The following is a 21,106-nucleotide window of genomic DNA, read 5'->3' on the forward strand; positions in this document are numbered from 1 at the left end:
ATATAGAGACACTAAAATTTTAAGCTATATTAATATAATAATATAATAGTAAAGTAAGCTCTATTTAATATCTTTTTATTTTTTACTAATTAAAATTATAAAGTAAAAGTAAGCTATATAAAAAAGGGGGTGTTAAAGTAATTAAATAAAACACTTTTTTAGTTAGCCTAAGGCTTATAAATCTTTAATTAGTAGTCTACTTAGTAGCCCTCTAGGTAACTCTAAGGACTTTAGCTTCTATAATACTAAAGATAATAAGTAATATAGTAAAGAAAATTCTATATTATCTTTAGGTATTTTATAATAGTAATTAAAAAGGAGAAGTAAATAAAGCTTTTAAAATTAGTATTTAAATATAAGTTAAAGCTCCCTTTATCCTTAGATAAGTCTCTAATAATAAGTAACTAAAATATAAGCGTAAGTTAACTAAAGTGTATTACACTTTAAGAAGTAGTAGCTTTAGAATAAGGAGTAATAGCTTTAAAATAAAGAACGTTAAAAGGAAATTAAGAGGAAAAAGAAAAAAAATAAAATTACACTATAAAAAGAGGAAATATAGCTATAAAGAAATAAGCTACTACTTAAGAGGGAAATAATAAAGCTATAAAGATTAAGATAAAAGTAAAAAAAAAAAGTTTTTTTTATAATATAGCCTAATAAGCTATATTTACTTACTACCTATAAGGTAAACTTATTAGATTTCTAGGGAATTTTTTTTTATTAGTATTAAATTATAAGTTTAAATTAATATATATAAAGAATAAACCTAAGATTTTATTACTATTATTAAGATTAGGATAGTAATAAGACTACTAAATAGTATATACTAAATTATATCTATTAGGGAGTAAATAGCCTAATTTCTTAGTGTTAGCTACTAATTACTAGTAGTATATATCCTACTTACTCTAGCTAACTTTATTTTATAACTTATAGGTGTTATAATATTTATTTTACTATAGACTATAGGTAGTTCTTATCTACTATAAATCTAGCTAAAGTATATTAGGGATTTACTTAAGATATATTTTAGAAATATTTCTACTTATATCTTTATTTATAAGGTGTAATATATTAAAAAGATAGTTATTAGCTTAAATAGCTTTTACTTTTTAAGGGGTTTTTAATATAATATTATTTCTTATTACTAGCTTATATATATTAATATAGAAATCTATATATATAAGACCTTACTTATAATCTATTAGTAAAAAACTTACTAGTAGTATACTTATTATTATAACTTTTTAAACTACTAGTAAAAAAAGAAGTAGTATTATAACTATAAGTTATTTTAATATACTTCTTAAAAGCACTTAGTAAAAACTACTTATATTTTTATAAGATATTAGCTTTTATTTTTTACTATACCTTTATAGCTTACTATAAAATATAATATCTATTTATTATTATTTAAGAAGTAATAAAATAGCTTACTAGCTATAATAATAATACGTCTTTACTACTTCTATTAAAGTGTCTTTATTTATAAAGAAAAACTATACCTAATTATACTTAAATAGTAAAAAATAAGGCTAGCGTAAACTACTAGTATCTCTACTAATATACTAATAAAAAGCTAGTGTATTATAGTACTTTAATAGTATAAGGAATATATTTAAAGTATATAATAAAAAGAAATTACTATTATATAGCTAAAAAGTTATACTTATATTTTTAAAAAGTTACTATATATAGTTTATTAAAGCACTAAAAGATAAAGTAGAACTAATATTTAATTAATTATTATATAACGCTTTTTTTACTTAATATATAATTAATATATAACTAAAAATATAAAAAATATTATATAAAATTAGGCAGTTATAAGATATAAGTTATATAATATTAAGATAAAAAAAAATTAAAAATATTTTTTATTTAATTAGGTAATATTCCTTATTTAATTAAGTAATATTTTTTAAACGTTATATCTTCTTTAGCTTATTCTTCCTTAATTATTTAAGAAACGTTTTTAGAATATTTCTTATCTCTCCTATATTAACTTTAACCTCTAAGAATTCTAGGACACTAGATACTTATCTAGGTAAGAAATATTCTAGAAACGTTTCTAGATCCTTTATCCTTTATAGCTTAGGGGTATAAGTATAGGTATAAGTAACCTTATAGGTATATCTTAGCTTAGTAAGGGTAAAAGGTATCTTTATTTATTATTAGTAAGTAAAATAATTTAAAAACGTTTTTAATATATACTAAAGAGATTATACTTTAGGTTATAGTTAGAATAATAATAATAGTACTAAACGTTATAAGTAGAATTATAACCTTTAGTAAAAAAGTAATTTATATAATAAAAAATAAATTAGTAATATTTTAAAAACGTTTCTAAAAGTAAACTTACTATAACTAACCTTATTTTAAGAGGTATAAGTATTATAATATATAGTAGCCTTTATACTAAGGTCTTATTTTATTATAATATAGTTAATTTAGATAATATTAATTAGTAAAATATTTTTAAAACGTTTCTAAGTTAACTTACGTTACTATAAGTATTAGTTAGGAGAGGTAATAAAGCTAGGTCTTTAATAACTACTTTTACTTTATAAAGGGTTATAAGCTTAATATTAATACTATATACTAACTTATATATATTAATATAGTACTTTATAAAAAAAATAATTAATTAGTTTAGAAACGTTTTATAATTATTTTTATAGTTACTTACTAATAGTATTTTAATTATTATAGGCCTTTAGGCTACTAGCTATAGATAGAGCTACCTTAAGAAAGTAAGTATCTTTTAGATACTTCTTAATAGCACTAAAGGAGAACTATTTATATTTCTAAAAAAAATTAAGATTAATTAAGAAATATTTTTAAAATAAACTTATATTATAATAAAAAGTCTCCTAAATAACCTTTTTACTATTTAGGCTATTAACCTTATAAGTAAAATTAATAGTATAGTACTAAACTTTACTTATAGTAATAATAATATAACCTTACTTAGAGATTATTAGCTTTAGAAATATTTTAAAAATATTTTTATATTACTTATAGTGTTAGTTTTATAAAAAAAAGGCTACTAAAGTAGCTATTATTATTAGTATACTACTTATAAGCCTTTATATTATAAAAAGTAAAAAATATTATAAAGAAATAATTTAGAAATATTTCTAGGTTATTATTATAAATATAAAGATAAAAGCGTAATTATAAAATAAATTATTATATAAAATTTTTTTTTTTCTTAGTTAGGAAAATAAATAGACCTTAAAGACTTAGTAGCTAATTATAGACCCTTAGTATATACTTTACTAATTAACTTAGAAATATTTCTCTTATTTTTATTTAGACCTATCTATATTTTTTTATACTTTAATACCTAATTAGTTAAGAAATATCTCCTATTTTTACCTAAACCTATTTATATTTTTTTATAAGTTAGTTTCTAATTAGTCTAGAAATATTTCTACTATATATACTCTAGAAATTTTTTTTTTTTTTAGAAATACAAATCTATATAAGCCTATTAGCTAAATCCTTATCTAGCTGTATCTATTATGTGCGGACCTTTGCACGGGCCATTGTGCACGGTACTCTGAGGTTACCGGGGGGGGGACATTGTGAGCTTGTGTGTATACTCCTGCGCAAGGTAGCCAGCGCATGTGTCAACTGGATGGGGCTCCCTCCAGTGCCCCTTCCAACCCCTGCTTTTGATCCCCATGCGTTGCCGTCCTCGCCGCCTGACAGGCGTGAAACCTCTATTTGCATGTCTCGACGTATCAAATACGACACCAGTCGAGCACCACCCACTCACTAGTTAATCCGTCTTAACATGCCTTCGTGTCGCTAGCTGTGTATAAACTAACCCAGTCGTTAGTTCATCATCTGTATAGGGCTGGTTCGTGCGATACATAGCGATGGCTCAGTCATTTGACCTCATTCCTCGGCATCATACATGGAGCAGCGCGGGGTTGAGGACTAGTCGGACTGCACCTTGAAGAACAGGAAAAGGTAACAATTCACTGCGCGCAACACTTCCTGTGGTTTAGTCAGGTTCTGTGATCTGTGATCCACAGCGGCTTGGCGCTTATCGACGAAATGCCCATCGACCGTTCTACGAAATTAACGGCTGTGGCTTCACAAACCCCTAGAATCGAGCCTTCTTACACTTTGTATATTCAAGTAAGGAAGGACTGATAACATGACGCGAAGCTGATTTGTACCTTCCATAATCAGTGCGACTGAAGATGTGGATTCAATTGATAACGGTCTTTGAACCAGGCAAAACGCCTTAAGAATGCAGTTTCCGAGACACGTGTAGAGGCCGAAACGCTGGAGCAAAGGGTGAGAAGGAAACCCGCTGCCATGACTGGGCAACATTGGGCAAAACAGAAGCCTTGCCTACTGATGAGAGTGTGACACGGGTTGCGTTGGAATCTGGAGATTCAACGTCTTAGCACGTTACGGTGTCTTGCGGACGCATTGACATGAGCTAGATGTGCTTCGTCCGGGCGTTGAAATGGAGAGAGAAATACTGAGCTTTTCCGCATTTCCACTCAGATCTTCGCGATAAGCGGGCTTAGCAGGGAAGGTGATAGATGATGTGCCAAATCGGAAGGTGGTTGTACGGCTGTGTGTCTGTACAAGATGTTGGGAATCGGTGCATCTGTGCATCGGTGCCGATGGCGGAGGTTGGCCGACTTCGGCAGAGAGGTTCTGGGGTGGGGACCGGTAACTCACTGGGGTGGCTCGGGAGTGGGGCTGGGGTTGGGGGGGGTTGGAGGGGGGGGGGGGGTACGTAATCTCACGTGCACCCTGAGCATCCATCGCCCAAGCCACCCCATTTCTCTGGTTGTCGAGACGGCTTTCAGACTGCACAAGCGCAAGGCTTCCGATTCCAGCCTCGAATCACGACAGTTGTTACAATACGACACCAAAACCACCGTTCCCATCAATCTATTACGACTCCTGCACACCCTCTTGTACATTGTATACAACCGGTCGCGCGTCTGGCACCATGGGTGCGTTGCTGTCTTTACCGTTAATGGCGGTACCGAGTATGGGCACGGTATGTTGCATCACTTCTGGCACATGGCTTCCATCGCGATAAGATCATCGCCAGCTAACACCATAAAGGTCATAGGCTTTGCTGCCAGTTGCTGCGGTGCAGCAACATGCTCAGCTGTATGCAGCGCCTGTGGGAAATGCGGCAACAGGTGCGTTTATCAGTGTCCCGCGAATCGTGATGGTTCTAACATTGTCCGCAGTGTCGCCACCCGCATCGGATACGCCCTCATACTCCTCGTTAACTCGATTCTGTCTTGGATAATGCTTACCCCGTGGGCCATCAAGAAGCTCGAACATCTCATGCTCGATTACGTCAAGATTGACTGCCCCAACGGTCAGTGTTACGGTTGGATGGCGGTCCACCGCTTCAACTTTGCCCTGGGCCTCTTCCATCTCATCTTTGCCGGCCTCCTTTTTGGTGTCACGTCTTCCAAGAATCCACGCGCCGCCATTCAAAATGGTTACTGGGGCCCCAAAGTCATCGTTTGGCTCGCCTTTGTTGTCCTTTCTTTCCTGATCCCCGACGAGTTCTTCCAGTTTTACGGCGCCTACATAGCTCGCTTTGGGGGAATGTTGTTCCTCATCCTCGGCCTCATCCTGCTTGTTGATCTCGCACATAATTGGGCCGAATACTGCCTCGAACAGATCGAAGATACTGATTCCAAGGTCTGGCGGACAGTGCTCATTGGCTCAACTTTGGGCATGTACCTTGCCTCTCTTGCCATGACCATTGTCCAGTACATCTTCTTCGCTGGGTCCGGCTGCTCCATGAATCAGGCGGCCATCACCATCAACCTCTTGCTCTGGATTGCCATTTCATTCATTTCGGTTCACCCCACAGTTCAGGAGTACAATCCCAAGGCTGGCTTGGCCCAGGGCGCCATGGTCGCCGTTTACTGCACTTACTTAACCATGTCTGCCGTCTCGATGGAACCGGACGACAAACAGTGCAATCCACTGGTTCGTGCGCAAGGCACTCGGACGACTTCGGTTGTTATTGGTGCCGTTGTCACAATGCTTACCATTGCGTACACCACCACGAGGGCTGCTACCCAGAGTCTTGGATTAGGCTCCTCTGGCGGCATCCGTCTTCCCGAGGAGGACGAACATGACCTCGTCACCCAGCAGCCCAATGGCCATAAGCAGATGCGAGCCGAGGCTTTGCGTCGTGCAGTTGAAGAGGGCAGCTTGCCGGCGGACGCCCTTTTGTCTGATGACGAGAGCGAGGCCGGCGGCAGTCATACTCACGGTGATGACGAGCGTACAAGGACCCAATACAACTACACTGTGTTCCACATCATTTTCTTCTTAGCAACGACATGGATCGCAACCCTGCTGACCCAAAGCTACGACGACCAGAATGCCGATGGTAACTTTGCCCCTGTTGGCCGGTCATATTGGGCTAGTTGGGTTAAGATTGTCAGCGCCTGGGTCTGCTATGCCATGTACGCTTGGACATTGGTGGCTCCGGTCATTCTCCCTGACCGCTTCGACTTTTCATGAATACTCTTACCGTTACATCATTGAGTCTTTTGTTCTTCCATCGCAGGCTGGAGTTCTTCTGGAGGTCTATTTTGGGAGTATAGTGTGCAGTAGAACCATTCTCTGCGCATGCACCATTTTTGATTTTGACCTTACGCCCAGCCATGCATGTATCATTTGAGACCGTTTAAATGTACTGCGTCGAAGGGGAAGGCTCTGTCACGTAACTACGCATCCATGTAAAACACTAGTATCGCGCATGTTTACGTGTTGTAAAATAAGACAACGAGGCATACATATTGCTCACTTGGTGATACGAGCCTTGAGTAAGAATTACGGCAAGAGCGGTGATGTTGTTTCAAAGTAACTCCATACGACGCCGTGGTAGGATAATCTAAGCTTCGTCCCCCTTCCTTTTCCCTCAGCTTGTTTGACTCCATTGACCTTGAACTTTTGCCTTTTGTTTCTTTCTAAAACGTACCCGAGCGTTTCTACAGTCAAGTGCCATCATATTGTAGTTATGGAATTTCTTCCGCACTTGTGAAAAACCTGCGAGCCCACCCAGGTCCATTTACAGTGTTGCATTTCCGTGTCCGGTCACAACTTTCATGCCTCCTGGACAGACTGGGCCGCATGAAATCCCTCCAAAGTCACGTGGACCGCTCCCGCCTGGACGAGCTAGCGTGACAGTTAGCTTGACTTAAGAGTTATGGATTAAGATAGCTACTTACGGCACGGGAGAGATCCTCAATCAAATCCGTAACGTCCTCAATGCCAACACAGAGCCGAATGAGATCCTCCGGCATTTGCCTCTCCTTCCGGGTCTTGGCGTCGATGCTGGCATGGCTCATTTGGCAAGGCATACTGATCAGACTGTTCACACAGCCGAAGCTCACGCTAATGCTGTATAGTTTAGCAGCTTCGACAATTCTTTCCGAGAGAGCGGCGTCGCCAGTCTCAAACGACAGAACGGCGCCGGCACCACGAGCCATGGACCAGTGCAAGTCGTATTGAGGGTGGGATTTGAGTCCTGGATATCGGACCTTGAATCCATGGGACTCGAGGAATTCGGCGATTTGCTGAGCGTTGGCCTGCTGCTTTTCCATACGGATAGCGAGCGTCTTGATACCTCTCATAAGGAGGAATGAGTCGTTGGGCGAAAGACCACATCCGGTGGCGTTAATGGTGAAGTACAGCTTGTCCCCGATGGACGAGTCATTGACACCAATCACGCCTGCCATGATATCATGGTGTCCAGATAGATACTTCGTACCCGACTCATACACAATGTCAGCACCGATGTCCAGGGGGTTCAAGAGCATGGGCGAGAGCATAGTGTTATCAACAACAACCAAGGCTTTGTCGTTGACATCGTGCACAAGCTTAGCAATCGAGGGGATGTCGACGATCTTGATGAGAGGGTTTGTCGGCGTCTCGAGCAAAACCATGGCCGTCTTGTCAGAGACGACGTGGCGAAGGTTTTCCACGTTGGTGGTGTCAACATGGTGAACAATGATTCCCTGGTTAGAGGACAGGTATGCAAGCAGCCGATTGGTACCTCCGTACAAGTCGTCGCCGGTGATGACCTCGTCACCGGGGCGCAACAAGCGAGTAATGACATCTAGGGCACCCATGCCGGAACCAACGGCAAGAGCTCTCGTGGCGTTCATGATCTTGGCCAGATGACGCTCGAGGTGGGTGCGGGTCGGGTTCCCTGACCTAGTGTAATCGTACTCATTACCACCAGTGGCAGAGGTCTGCTTGAAGGTTGCGGACTGGTAGATGGGAATGCTGGAAGCGCCATACTGGTCATTACTATCAGTATAGACCAGCTCAGTGGCTAGAGCATAGCGGCGGCGGCCATTGCGAGGACTGGAGGGCGTCGGCGAAGGAGGGAGGTCGTGACCGTCGAGGTCAACCCGCTTCAGGGGATTGCTGGATTTGGCCGCAGCTCCGTTGTTGGGCGGTGTAGACATTATGAGACAGGCAGGTCGTGGCGATGGCGGGGTAGCGCAAGGTAGGTACTGCCGGCCGGCTTACTCAATTGAAAGTAACGAGTGTGCCCAAAGTTGTCCTCGACTGATCAGGCTGGCGATAGGCTACTGCACGTGAAGCGTCTGTGACTTATCGCAATTGATGGTTGAAATGGACCAGGCGGAAACAGAGGTTACGGACAGGCGTTGAATGGGTCGAGTACAGTACTACCGCTGGCCTTGTAAAGAGCCAGACTTGTCGCCGCGGACAGAGTGAGTTGCTCAGCAAGTCAATTGTCCAAACGCAGCACCGGCGTACTCGGTTGAAGCAGGTGTTTGGTAGTAAGGATGAAGAAGATGTATGCTTGTAGATGTATAGGAGAAGTTTTACTTCATCACCAAAGAGGGGAGGGACCGACCGGGCTTTTGGGGAGATGGGAGCGTGTGACTCCAGCAGCACTGACAACAACCACTGTGGATACCCCCGGATGACGTGATTTGTCGGTGTGTCCAGCGCCCCCCGAAGGTCGGCGATTGTGGGACAGCCTGAACCCTGAACATGGATGCGGAGGTTAAGAGCGGCGTCGGAATTGGTCAATGCACCTAGCGCATGTATGCGGTTGGCATGGAGTACGGTACATATCATATTCTCAACAATCTCGGAGGGATTCGTACCTCAATAAGCAGTCATTGTCCATTAGACAAGCCCGAGGTACCTAGGCGACAGAAGATGCACTCATAGAAACCGCCAATCAACAACTGATTGCAAGTTGTCGACTAGACAGGCTTGTATAGCTCCATGGTCTAATAATATCCATGCATCACTGGCCTCGTACACTTTGCACACTTATTGTACAGAAGCTGGCGTTGCAGGATGCTGAAGGTCTTGGTCTTGCCCTTCCCGCATAAATCTATCCTTAAAACCACAGAAAATCAAACAATCGTCTTCCCGTTCGACGCTTCTAACGTGGTCAAACAGATACACACTTTCAAAACGTGTTGACACACAGTCCGACATTTGCTATTTACGTCGACTGATATGTTCTTTCTCACCCCAACTCCTCCACCATATCCTCGTACTCATCAGTTGCTGATGCCCCTGAAGCCTTCGTTGAATGCTTGGCATGATTGTCCATCAGAATCTGACCGCCACCTTTCCTTCCAAAGAAGTCTTCTGTACGGATCCCCCGAAAGTGCTCAGGCGTGATGCTGGACATGGAGTTGCCGCTCGCCCGATGCTCTCGCATATACTCACGAACCGGCGCCATGGCGGCATCGCGGCATGCTTCCTTAATATCGCTGCCCGACATGCCGGCAGTGACTTTTGTGATATATTCCAGACTAAAATCTGCATCGGTCTTTGTGTCCTTGAGAATGAGCTGCAGAATGCGCCGTCTCTGCTCTTTGCTTGGCAGAGAAACCGGGAACTTCTTGGGCATTCGCCTGAGAATGGCCTCATCAATGTCGTGTATCCGGTTTGTCGCCCCCAGAACCACAATTCTGGCCGGCATACCTGAAGAGTTTGACGATGTCAAACCGTCCCAAAGGGTCATGAACCTGGTTCGTCAGCCGGTGAACACCAAGCAGCCATAGTTCCAGTCACTCACTCTGCCTTGACCATACCACTAGCCTCATGCTCGCCGCTCCTTCTTGTGCCCAAGACAGCATCGATTTCATCGATAAAAATGATAGCAGGCTGCATCTTGCGAGCTAGTGAGAACACAGCGCGGACCAGCTTGTTCGAGTCACCATACCACTTCTCGGTAACAGTCGAGATGTGTAAGTTGATGAAAGATGCGCCACTCTCGCGGGCGACCGCCTTGGCCAACATGGTCTTGCCGCATCCAGGGGGGCCGTAGAGCAATACGCCAGATGGAGCGGACAGAAGTGGTGCCGCATGAGAGTACAGATGTGGCATAGTTAGGGGATATATGACAGACTCTTTGAGCTCATCGATAATATCCTCCAAGCCGCCAATATCTGCCATAGCTCGTTAGCAAAGCTCCCGGACAAATGCGCCGTATCAGCATGCGTGTATAATGCTTACCAGAGAACCCAATAGGGATATCCTCCGGGGCCACCATTTCCAGAGCAATAAGGTTCTCGTACTCATTTAACACCAACTCTTCTGGCTTCGGTCCGCGGCGAGATGCGTTGCTGTCGTCGGACGGGTCTTCGCCAGATTTGCCGGCATTCTTCCCTTTGCGCAAACGCTCCAGGTGGGCCTTCGCCTGCAATCGTGCTTGCTCGTGTTTCTCTCGATCGGGGTCGGCGAGGGTATTGGTGAGCGATGACAAGAAGTTCCTTGCAAGGTATACGCCGGTTGCCATCTTCAATGTCAAGTTAGCCTTCAAGTAAACGCCTTCGTTTCTGGTATTTAATGAGTCCATTTACCATGCCAGCCACCAACAATAAGTCCAGGGCGAAGTCACCCAGACCCTTCTTGCGGTCGCCCATGCCGAGGAGTTTTCCGACGGAGCCCAGCCAACGGTCAAGGTCACCCGTCATCAGTGTTCGCGTCGCGGCGAAGGGCCGACAGGATGTGGTTGAGACTGCCGAATGTGCAAGGTCACAGCGAGTCAGCGGTCGTTGTGGACCGGGCAGAGGTTTGACGACGAGTGTTATTGCAATGAAGATAAGAACGTCGTCCAGAGGTTCCACGTCGGCAAGCAAAGATTGTGTAATGGCTTCGTTGGGCGCACCCAGGTGATGGAGAGACGGCGGGCGGCGAACGAGACGTGGCCCCCGTTCAAGAAACTGAGCCGACTCAACGCCACCCGTGGTACGGGGAGAAAACCAAGCCACATATGGTTGCACTAATAGTACGGAGTACCTACCTAGGTAGTTTCCCTCAATGGCAGTCAATGGCAGTGATGGGCACCGCCACACATGCGCACTGGCCATAAGCTGCTTCGACCGGGATCTGGTACCCGTCAACCTTGCCCAGGTCCGGCAGCTCGAGAGGTTGCTGCTAGGCCCTTTGTTTACTTTTTCGTCGCAAAGTCGTTATAGCCTTCCTTGGTAACTGTAAATATCCGCTTCGGAGCAAATGCTTTCTCCTCCTCTGCTTCGCATTTGGGACCGAAATCTTAAATACCGTGCGCACCACCACTTCCTGAGGGACACGATACACTGTTTTACTCAGTAACAAATCAACGACCCACAAATCGCGACTACGGCGCGACACTGATCGTACACTGGGTATCCTCCAGACGTGTGCCCAACCCCGACTACCTACTCCGTTGCGTAATTTGCGCCCGTCAACTTACCTCACCACGAACCCAATTTCCGGGCGCGAATGTCGCATGCTGCTCGCTCGTCCAAGTTGCTCGCTTTGGTGGATTCGGATTCCGATGAACTTTCCGGTCTCGGCGCGAAAGTCAACAGTAACAGCACAAAAGATTACAAGATGCCGCTAGCGAAGAAAGCCAGAGGCAGACCTCCAGCCGCCCACAAGGTCACGAAGCCATCGCAAAGAGCAACGAAAACACACAAGAATCCCAAGCTCGCAGCCGCAGTCAGCAAGGCAGAAGAGGAGGGAGCGGTTGACATATCAACCATGGTCGAAGGCAAGGCTCCGAAGAGGGGCCGCAAAGCAGCAGCGAAGGATGAAAAAGAGGGAGAAGAGATGGCCGAAAACGACGGGGGCGTTACCTCTCTAATAAAGCCGAGTGTCGGCAAGCCCAGAGGCCGCCCAAAAGCCGCAGTCGCAGCAGTGTCCAAAACAGATGATTCGGACGAGGTACCGGATTCCGCCGCGAAGCACACCGCACCGTCAGCCAAGCGAGGACGCCGTCCTGCTACCAATCCGACACGGAATGAAGAATTGGAAATCCCGAAGACACAGGCTCAAGATGTCATGGACGTTGAGATGGAGTTGGATGATCAGTTCGAAGACCTGCCGGTGCCACGGCAGCCTGCCCGCCATACCAGCCGGGCGGGCGGGAGCTCAGATGTGGAAGCGAGCGAAGCGCAACTACGGCGGAAGTTAGGCGAGACAACAAGGAAGTTTGATCATCTTGAGGCAAAGTACCGGGATCTTCGCGACATTGGAGTCAAGGTCGCCGAACGCAACTTTGATAATCTCAAAAAGGAGAGCGAGGAACGAGCAAACAGTAAGTACCCGACTGACGTCGACGACGACTAGTGCTAACATTTCAAGCCGCGAGCGAGCTTATAGGCCAGCTCAAAGCCGATCTTGCCATGCAGCGGGATCTGGCGAAGGTGGGACAGCAGTACAAGAAGCAGCTTGAGGAGATGGAGGCGAAAGTGGCAGCATTGACTACAACACTGGCTGAAACGAGACAAGAAGTCAAGACGCTGTCGACAAAGCTAGCCGCGAGCAGATCTGCTGAAGCTGCGGCGAGTACAAAGACAGTTCCTGGCAGTGCTATCAAGGGCGGTAGCGCTGCTGCTCGAGCTCTCGCTAGCTCAGATGTGGTGCAAACGGGGCAATTGAAGGAGGACCTTTATGGCGATTTGACCGGGCTAATTGTCAGGGTCACGAAGCGCGACTCGAACGGTCAGGTTTTCGACTGCATCCAGACGGGAAGAAACGGAAGTAAGTTTACTCTCTGTGACACCTACTTGCAGTATCTTGGTGGCTCGGCTCATTGTACTAATTGCGCTCCTAGCACTTCACTTCAAGCTCGAGGTCGAGAGTGAGAGCTCGGGTGAGAATTACGAAGAGGCACACTTCACGTACAAGCCGCAGCTTGACGAAAATAGAGACCATGACTTGATCGACATGCTCCCCGACTTCCTAGTGGAGGAAATCACTTTTCCTCGACCGCATGCGGCGAAATTCTATGCGCGTGTAGTCAAGTCTTTGACTGAGCGCATCGATTAGTTTATCCGAGCTGGTTGTCTCTTTTCGTTAGTGGCATGGCCAGACGTGGCACGCAAGTGGCGTTTGAAGTTGGTCTATACGATACCCTGCAAGGTTGTGTTTCCTCGACGCTGCTTGAATATATAAACTTCGCCCGATGCTCGTCTTGGTTTTTGAAATAGATGACCTGCTGTTAGCTCGGCGAGGCATGGCATCGTAAGCAACGGTTCCCGGATCTCGGTGCACAGAACGAAATTCATAACTACCTACTCAAGGGCACTGTGAATAGTCTTCTACTGCGGCAATGAACACGTAAGAAATAACAGTGGCGTGGGACGTGAGGTTGGCTATTCATGTGTCTCAATCTAAAGAGATCCCCAAGTACCCGTCTACCAAGTCTGACAGGAATAAGAGCGCCGGGATGATGTACCTACTATTTGCTTGCTTGATACGTCTTCGCACTCGCAGGAGACAGACACCATGATGTCGAGAGGTCATGTGCCAGTGTCATTCCAGCTTAGGTACCTATGGTAAGCCGGGTTTATAGGGGCGAAGAGGGAAAATATTTGCTGAATATGAGGTTAAAGGGGCGATAGCCATCCTGCCATTCTACTACATGTGCGCTGCCAACTCCTACGATACAGAAGCTGTACCTACAGATCCCCGCTAGGTGCAAACAGCCGCTCCCGCGCCCTGTCGTGGGCTTCTACACTAGGATGTCGAAGTGGGTCCATCCGACCGTGGATCCCTGCACCTCCAAAAACCGGTGCATTACGGGCTGTCGACGTGTCGTGAAGAGACCAATAATCTCGGCGTTGATGCAACAAGCGTGATTGATTCAATCTGGATCGCACGGCGCTCCACCAGGCTGGACGGGACTGCTGTGGTTTCGTGTTTCCCATGGGTAAGAAAACCCAGCGCTGCGCATCTTCAACAGCCCTGAGAGCAATGCGGTTCGCTGTAAAATGAATGCGCCTCCACTCCCTTGCACAGAAGAAGCCCCTGGTCCCCTCGTCTTTTCACTCTTTAAACCCAGCCATTCCGCGGGACGACTCGAGCGGCGCTGAACGGGTCGAACCAAGCTATAGAGCAAGTATTCCTTCGGTCCTTGTCGGCTCTGCCTCTGCCACATCTCCCGAGCCGCTGAAGCGAAGCGACAACGCGACACGGGAAGTCTCGACGAGAGCCGAGGACAGTACCATTTCGCTGCTCTGCCCGCCATGGCTGTCTCTTCGCGCGCCGGCTTTCTAGCCGTCGCAGTCGTCTTTCACCTCGCCTATATCTACTCTATTTTCGACATTTACTTTGTTAGTCCAATCGTTTCAGGCATGAAACTTATCCAGATCGACCGGCCCGATCATGTCAAGGCTCCCGCCGATCGTTTGGTTCTCTTTGTTGGTACGTTCTCCTGTTTCCCACTACCTAGTGTCGTGATGGAGGCAAGTTACTAAGCCTTAATTATAGGAGATGGTCTACGAGCAGACAAGGCCTTCCAGTCCTTTCCAGAACCCTACCCCGAATCCGAGGACGATCTAGCCCCGCGGCCACTGGCCCCTTTCCTACGATCCCGCGTCCTGAAGCACGGCACCTTTGGCGTGTCACATACGCGCGTGCCCACCGAGTCTCGTCCAGGTCATGTTGCGCTCATCGCCGGTCTGTACGAGGATGTCTCGGCAGTCGCGACTGGCTGGAAGCTCAACCCTGTCAACTTCGACAGCGTCTTCAACCGGAGCCGTCACACTTGGAGCTGGGGTTCTCCTGATATCCTTCCCATGTTCGAGGAAGGCGCTGTTCCTGGTCGTGTGGATTCCTACACCTATGGTCACGAGTTTGAGGATTTTAGCCAAGACGCTCTGCAGCTTGACTATTGGGTTTTTGACCACGTCAAAGAACTTTTTGCCGAGGCGGCTAAGAACGAGACCCTGGACGCTGCCCTTCGTCAAGACAAGGTGGTCTTCTTCCTCCATCTTCTTGGGTTGGATACCAATGGCCACTCGTACCGACCTTACTCAAAAGAATATCTCAACAACATCAAGGTTGTGGATCAAGGCGTCCAGGAAATCACTGCACTTATTGAAAAGTTCTATGCTGATGACCGAACCGCTTTCGTCTTCACGGCAGACCACGGCATGAGTGACTGGGGAAGCCATGGAGATGGCCATCCAAATAACACTCGTACGCCCCTGATCACTTGGGGTTCAGGCATTGCACCACCGGTGCTCACCGCTAACTCTGTTGCTCCTGGGCACGATGAGTACTCCTCTGATTGGCACCTTGATAATGTTAAACGACATGATGTGGCACAAGCTGATATTGCGGCCCTGATGGCTTACTTGATTGGCGTGGAGTTCCCTGCTAACTCTGTCGGCGAACTACCCTTATCGTATGTTTCGTCAAGTATCGAAGAGAAAGCGCAAGCAGCTCTTGTGAACGCTCGCGAGATCCTTGAGATGTATAGGGTTAAAGAAGAACAGAAGAAGGCGACGGAATTGCGCTATCGACCGTTCGGGCCGCTGAGCAACGCGAATCTTACCCCTGACCGCCGGGTCAGTGAAATTCAAGGCCTTGTCGACGCTGGCAACTATGAAGAGGCTATTGAAGAATCGGCTGCTCTTGTCAAGGTTGCGCTGGAAGGTCTGAGATACCTCCAAACTTATGACTGGCTCTTTCTCCGCACGCTGATCACCATCGGCTACCTTGGCTGGATGGCATTTGCGCTCACTGTTGTTATCGGCTTGCATGTCTTGCGAGGCAGCCACCCCCCTTGCCGTACGAGAGTGGGCACGACTGTGTTCACGTCAGTACTTGCGGCGCTGTACGCATCTTTCGTCATCTCCAAGTCCCCCATCACCTACTACGCGTATGGTTTCTTCCCTGTCGTCTTCTGGGAGGAAGTCTGGGCTCGGCGTCATTCACTTGTCAAAGGCCGTCAGGTGCTTTTCGGGCACATCAAGACCGGGGGCAGCGTGGTTTCGTTCTCGTTGAATGTTGTGGTCTACGTCGGCATCATTGTTTCCCTCGTAAGATATAAGAAATGCCCCTGCTTTTGGCCGCTTTGTTTCGCTAACACAGTCGAGGCTCTTGGATATATCCACCGCGAGGTCCTGACTGTTCTTTATGTCCTTGCGGCCTTCTGGCCCATGACGTACGGCTTGAGATTCATCCATTCGAACGTTCTGTTGGCTGTGGTTTGGTTTTTCGCATGCCTCGTGATGAGTGTTTTTACATTGCTTCCGGCCATGAAATCAGAGGACGTTCCTCTTATGTATGTCTGAGCAGTTCTGTCACCCACCCCCCCGAGTGTCCACATGCTTACCCATCACAGTGTGGCAGGTGGGATCGCTATGGCGGCTATTGGTATGGCTTATCTTGTCTGGGAAGACAAACTCCTTAGTCGGCCAGCCCTGCCGGCTGCCAGGGCTCTGACCGGCGTCCAGGTGAATACATGTCTCTTTGAAAATCTTCTCCACGACTAACACAATCGAAAATAGGTCGGCCTAATCCTACTCGCAATCATAGTCACCCGGTCTAGCGCCTTGTCTCTCCAGGCAAAACTAGGATTGCCCCGTGGCAACCAGGTGGTTGGCTGGATTATCCTCGGTAAGCGTAAACCAAATCTCGAGGTTGGGCATCGCTAATCAATTGGTAGTTGTGTCGCTACTTATGCCTCTGGCCCATCGCTTGCAGCCCAACAATCATTACATGCACCGTCTAATGACTATGTTCTTGACCTGCGCGCCGACCTTTGTCATTCTGACTATTTCATATGAAGGATTGTTTTATGTGGCTTTCAGCATTCTGCTGGTCTCTTGGGTGGGCCTTGAGCATCGCGTATTCGCATTCAGCAAGAGGTTCGCAGACGAACGACGCTCCCAATCTAACGGCACTGCCAACGAGGAGCCGAGACTCTCTCCGCCGGCTTTCAGAGCCTTAACTCTCGCCGACGCGCGAGTTTCATTGTTCTTTTTTGTCTTGCTGCAGTCTGCCTTCTTCAGCACAGGCAATGTGGCTTCGGTCTCGTCCTTCAGCTTGGACAGTGTGTACCGGCTAATCCCTATCTTCGACCCCTTTTCCCAGGGAGCACTACTCATACTGAAGCTGATGATCCCCTTCGCTCTCATCTCGGCCAACTTCGGAATACTTAATGTCAGACTGGGTGTGGCGCCGTCGTCTCTTTTTATGTTGGTTATGGCCATTAGCGATGTTCTTACTCTCTACTTCTTCTGGGTAGTGAAGGACGAGGGCTCGTGGTTAGAGATTGGCTCCACCATCAGTCACTTTGTCATTGCGAGTCTGCTGTGTGTGTTTGTGGCAGCTCTCGAGGGGGTCAGTGCGCTGTTTATTGGCGGCATTGAGGTCGAGGGACCCCAAGGTGAAGGCGAGCAGAACGGGGCGGTGGCATCTCGTACCACAGGGCGCACAACTGCCAATGGCAAGACTCCTTTAACCGCTACCAAAGCATAACGGAATGTGGTATTGGCTCAACGAAACAATGCGCATATATGATGGCATCATACTGTTTAGTATGAGGCCCAAACAAGCCTGCAAGCCTGCAGACATTATTTTATCTCATTTTCTCTATTTTGTTTTATCTTGTTTTACATTTTTGCCGCCTAGTTGATTTCCCCAAGGCTGGCATTGTGGGACAAGTGAGTTGGCAAGACACTTACTCTCTATGGTCGAGTTCTGCGTTTGGCTCTTGTGTCGACCCAAGTGGCTTCTACGTCAGTCTCCTTTACTTACTACTGCCTTTCTAGGGTGGTCCTCAAAACTGTCGAGACACAGTCCAGGCCGTTGACCACGTCTTAACTCCGGTTGCTGCTCTCAAGAGTATTGGGGCTTTGGCATCGTCTTGGAGGAGGAAGACGCCACAAATGACGTCAAGTCTCTTGGAAAGTCTTTGGGAATCTGCCGCGCTGACTGAGATCGGTGTGCCAGTGCATGAAAGCAAGCCGGAAGCGCGGTGAGCGCCCACCGAGTCTTCTCACCGTCTCCGTTTGTGGGAGTGCAAGAAGAGGGTGACGAGAGCTGTCAGGTGTTGCGCACAGTCGGATATTTGCCAACAGAGGTGTTACAGAGTGTTGCCGGTCAGGCTCACCTGGAAGCCGACCCTTACCAACACTGAATGAAGTTGGCCATTTCACTTCAGTCCAGCAAGTAGCTAGATGTATGGCATCTAGAAGGCTGTGCCCGGAACATTTGTTCCGGGAGGTTAATAGAGACTCGGCTTGGTAATGAATGTAAATAAGGTGGGTTCATATACCAAAGTGCAATAGGACCGATGTAAGGCGTGCCCGATCATGCCTCACCCCTTGACGCCTGGTTTCTCCAGCCGCCAGAGTATATATCCCCGTACACCTCATCTTTCATTAAACCAAGATCGCAGAAACGGTATGGACCGCGGCCGATGATGGCGTTTCCAGGAGATGACCGGCATTCCGTTCTCCCCAAACCTCGTGACCTCGAGGCTTCTGATGCCCCAGTATCCGCAGAGGCATTTGTCATTCTTAGTCATCTCGATTCTAGATGGCATCCTAGTTGTAATGAACCACGTCAATCTCGTCGTCCCACGGATTCCACGCACGCGAAAATGTCGATGAGTATCCGTAGTTAAAGGGCCCAGCTCCCCCCTCCTCCAAACGGTTATAGCCCGTGGCTTTCTCTGGGTAGCTCAGCAAAGGGTATAAGTATGTGTGTGTGCGTGACACCATTGCACGGCCATCTTATCATTCTCGGCACCCACCAACAAGTGGATGGTGTGTGCCGGGCTCGGGTCTGGACGTCTTCCGTGGCCGATCCAGGACGAGACGTGATGATATGCTTTTCTCGGCAGCCTTCTGGGATTCTTGAGGAGGAGCGAGAATTCACTTATCCATGTCCACGCACAGCGCAGCGTTGCCTAAAACGGGAACGCACGCGTGGGGATGAACTGGACCGTACCGCACCACACTGCAACCCCCTGTCTACCTACTATGTACGTAGTACACACTTGCGTAGGTAGAATACTATGTACATAGTATGTATGCCTTACCCCTGCACCTTGACCAACCCATTCACTCATCTCCAACCTGTAGGTATATACACTACATAATACGTGTTACCCCGGATTTGGTGGGCTGCGGCCCAACCCTGATCAAGTGGGCGGAGGGCAATAATACGTTGATGCAGGGGATGGAAGGGTTGGCTTCAGTCTTCATCATCCCCCGACATGGATGGATACACAGCTCGGCGGCTACTGGCGTGAATTAGGGCTCTCGGTGAGCGACACATGCGCGGCCCACCAGTACGGCCTTCACCCAACAAACGCCCTCTCGCAGCCAAGCCGTTGCCAGTCTCCGTTGCTGTCTTGAACCGACATGCCTTGCCATAAGCCCTGAAGGAAAAGGTCAGTGGGGGAGGGGGATGCGATCCTGCCAGCAGCGCCTTTGAGAAAAAGTCTCAAACTTTCAGATCACAACTCTGCTGCTCATCCAGTCCGCCGGACCTCTTCAGAAGGGGGAGTAAGAGCCATGATCAAGATTACATGACAGCCATATTGGCTCACAAAAAAAAAAAAAGGGAGAGAGAGAGAGAGAAGAAATCTTTTTAAATCGTCACGGGCATGTCGTTTTTACGGGCTACTTCAAGGTACCAGGCCCATGGGCTTTGCTCCTGCATGATATCCCGAGCCTTCCTTTCAGCCAATCCTACTATGCCTTGGGGTGTTTTCTTGCTCCCCGACGTGCTAGACGTTATTGCATAAAACAGAGCGGACGAGAGCAACGGATGAACATTGCTATAGCCTTTCGTGGTCCGATGATAGGCAGCATCAAAAAGACGGTGAAAATCAATATAATAATAGTAGGAGTACATCTGTACGCGGAAGCACAACTTGGATGGCTGGCGCGCCGTATTATTGCAACAAAGAGCGAAACCGAGTTTCCGGGCCTTCCTTGATTTGAAATAAAATGTCTCGAGACTGGACATGATCTAGATGGTGGCCGTTATCTCGACTCCAAGCTGGGCCCTGAATAACAACAACGTCCTGGCAACAACGGCAACAACGCCATTCTTCTCCAACACACCGACAACGACCTCGACCTGAGCTTCGACTTCAGCCTAAACCTCGGTGCCCAAGTCAGCGTGGACCTTGACCCGGGTGTCATGAGGCTAAGGCCCGACATCGACGCGTGCGAGAACCCTGGTCCTGATAGAGAACAATTACAACGCGGCCCCCGGCTGTCTGCTGCGGCAAGACGAGACCACTTTGGAGCCAGTGCTCCTCTCTCCCCTCCAGCAACAACAGCAGCCGGTTCCGATCACGACAACGACGACGAGCGAGGCGAATGTACAAACCACCGGCGCAGTAGGGACAGAAAACAACCCGGAGTGGTGGTGTGTTGACGTTCCCCAGTGCCAAAGTTGATCAACCACGCGGCGGTTCTGCTGGTTGTGGCCTTGCAGACGTACGGATGCACTTGCCGAATTCCATTTCTAGGTATTTCGTCCACGTCCAGTCCCAGCAGCACCAGCACCGGTTCCACCAGTTCCAGTTTTCGCTCCCGGCCCATCCTCTCAGCTTCAGGGCAAACAGGGGGAGCACCACTCTCACACCATTCTCTGCTGACTCCCCCCCCCCCCCCCCCCCCCCCCCCTCCACCCGCATCCGCACCCGCACCCGCACCCGCACACGCACACGCACACACGCACCAGCACACGCACTCTTCACTAGAAACTAGAATCGGCACCCGCCACCCGCATCCACGCTACCTGAACAATCCTCGTACGCATCAGCAACCCGAGGACC

General features: G+C 47.2%; 5 protein-coding genes across 5 annotated transcripts; 3 read left to right on the plus strand and 2 right to left on the minus strand.

Moving 5' to 3' along the window:
* Positions 1 to 4,987: 4,987 nt before the first annotated feature.
* On the plus strand, positions 4,988 to 6,540 carry GLRG_02703 (serine incorporator; the record flags this gene model as incomplete). The annotated part of the gene is made up of 3 exons (XM_008093388.1): positions 4,988 to 5,038; positions 5,107 to 5,186; positions 5,238 to 6,540. 3 exons carry the CDS (start codon positions 4,988 to 4,990, stop codon positions 6,538 to 6,540), a joined length of 1,434 nt encoding a protein of 477 aa, XP_008091579.1.
* Positions 6,541 to 7,125: 585 nt separating this feature from the next.
* On the minus strand, positions 7,126 to 8,495 carry GLRG_02704 (cystathionine beta-lyase; the record flags this gene model as incomplete). Its single annotated transcript, XM_008093389.1, has 2 exons — positions 7,126 to 7,197; positions 7,251 to 8,495. 2 exons carry the CDS (start codon positions 8,493 to 8,495, stop codon positions 7,126 to 7,128), a joined length of 1,317 nt encoding a protein of 438 aa, XP_008091580.1.
* Positions 8,496 to 9,541: 1,046 nt separating this feature from the next.
* GLRG_02705 (ATPase) lies at positions 9,542 to 11,000 on the minus strand (the record flags this gene model as incomplete). Its single annotated transcript, XM_008093390.1, has 4 exons — positions 9,542 to 10,049; positions 10,100 to 10,472; positions 10,540 to 10,822; positions 10,887 to 11,000. 4 exons carry the CDS (start codon positions 10,998 to 11,000, stop codon positions 9,542 to 9,544), a joined length of 1,278 nt encoding a protein of 425 aa, XP_008091581.1.
* Positions 11,001 to 11,790: 790 nt separating this feature from the next.
* Positions 11,791 to 13,341, plus strand: GLRG_02706 (chromosome segregation protein; the record flags this gene model as incomplete). Its single annotated transcript, XM_008093391.1, has 3 exons — positions 11,791 to 12,607; positions 12,655 to 13,053; positions 13,127 to 13,341. 3 exons carry the CDS (start codon positions 11,791 to 11,793, stop codon positions 13,339 to 13,341), a joined length of 1,431 nt encoding a protein of 476 aa, XP_008091582.1.
* Positions 13,342 to 14,540: 1,199 nt separating this feature from the next.
* Positions 14,541 to 17,784, plus strand: GLRG_02707 (phosphatidylinositolglycan class N; the record flags this gene model as incomplete). The annotated part of the gene is made up of 6 exons (XM_008093392.1): positions 14,541 to 14,718; positions 14,785 to 16,340; positions 16,398 to 16,585; positions 16,646 to 16,757; positions 16,812 to 16,920; positions 16,970 to 17,784. The coding sequence occupies 6 exons, from the start codon at positions 14,541 to 14,543 to the stop codon at positions 17,782 to 17,784; spliced, it is 2,958 nt and encodes a 985-aa protein (XP_008091583.1).
* Positions 17,785 to 21,106: the final 3,322 nt, after the last annotated feature.

This window comes from Colletotrichum graminicola (genome assembly GCF_000149035.1).
Source record: "Colletotrichum graminicola M1.001 genomic scaffold supercont1.8, whole genome shotgun sequence".
Lineage (NCBI taxonomy): Eukaryota > Fungi > Ascomycota > Sordariomycetes > Glomerellales > Glomerellaceae > Colletotrichum > Colletotrichum graminicola.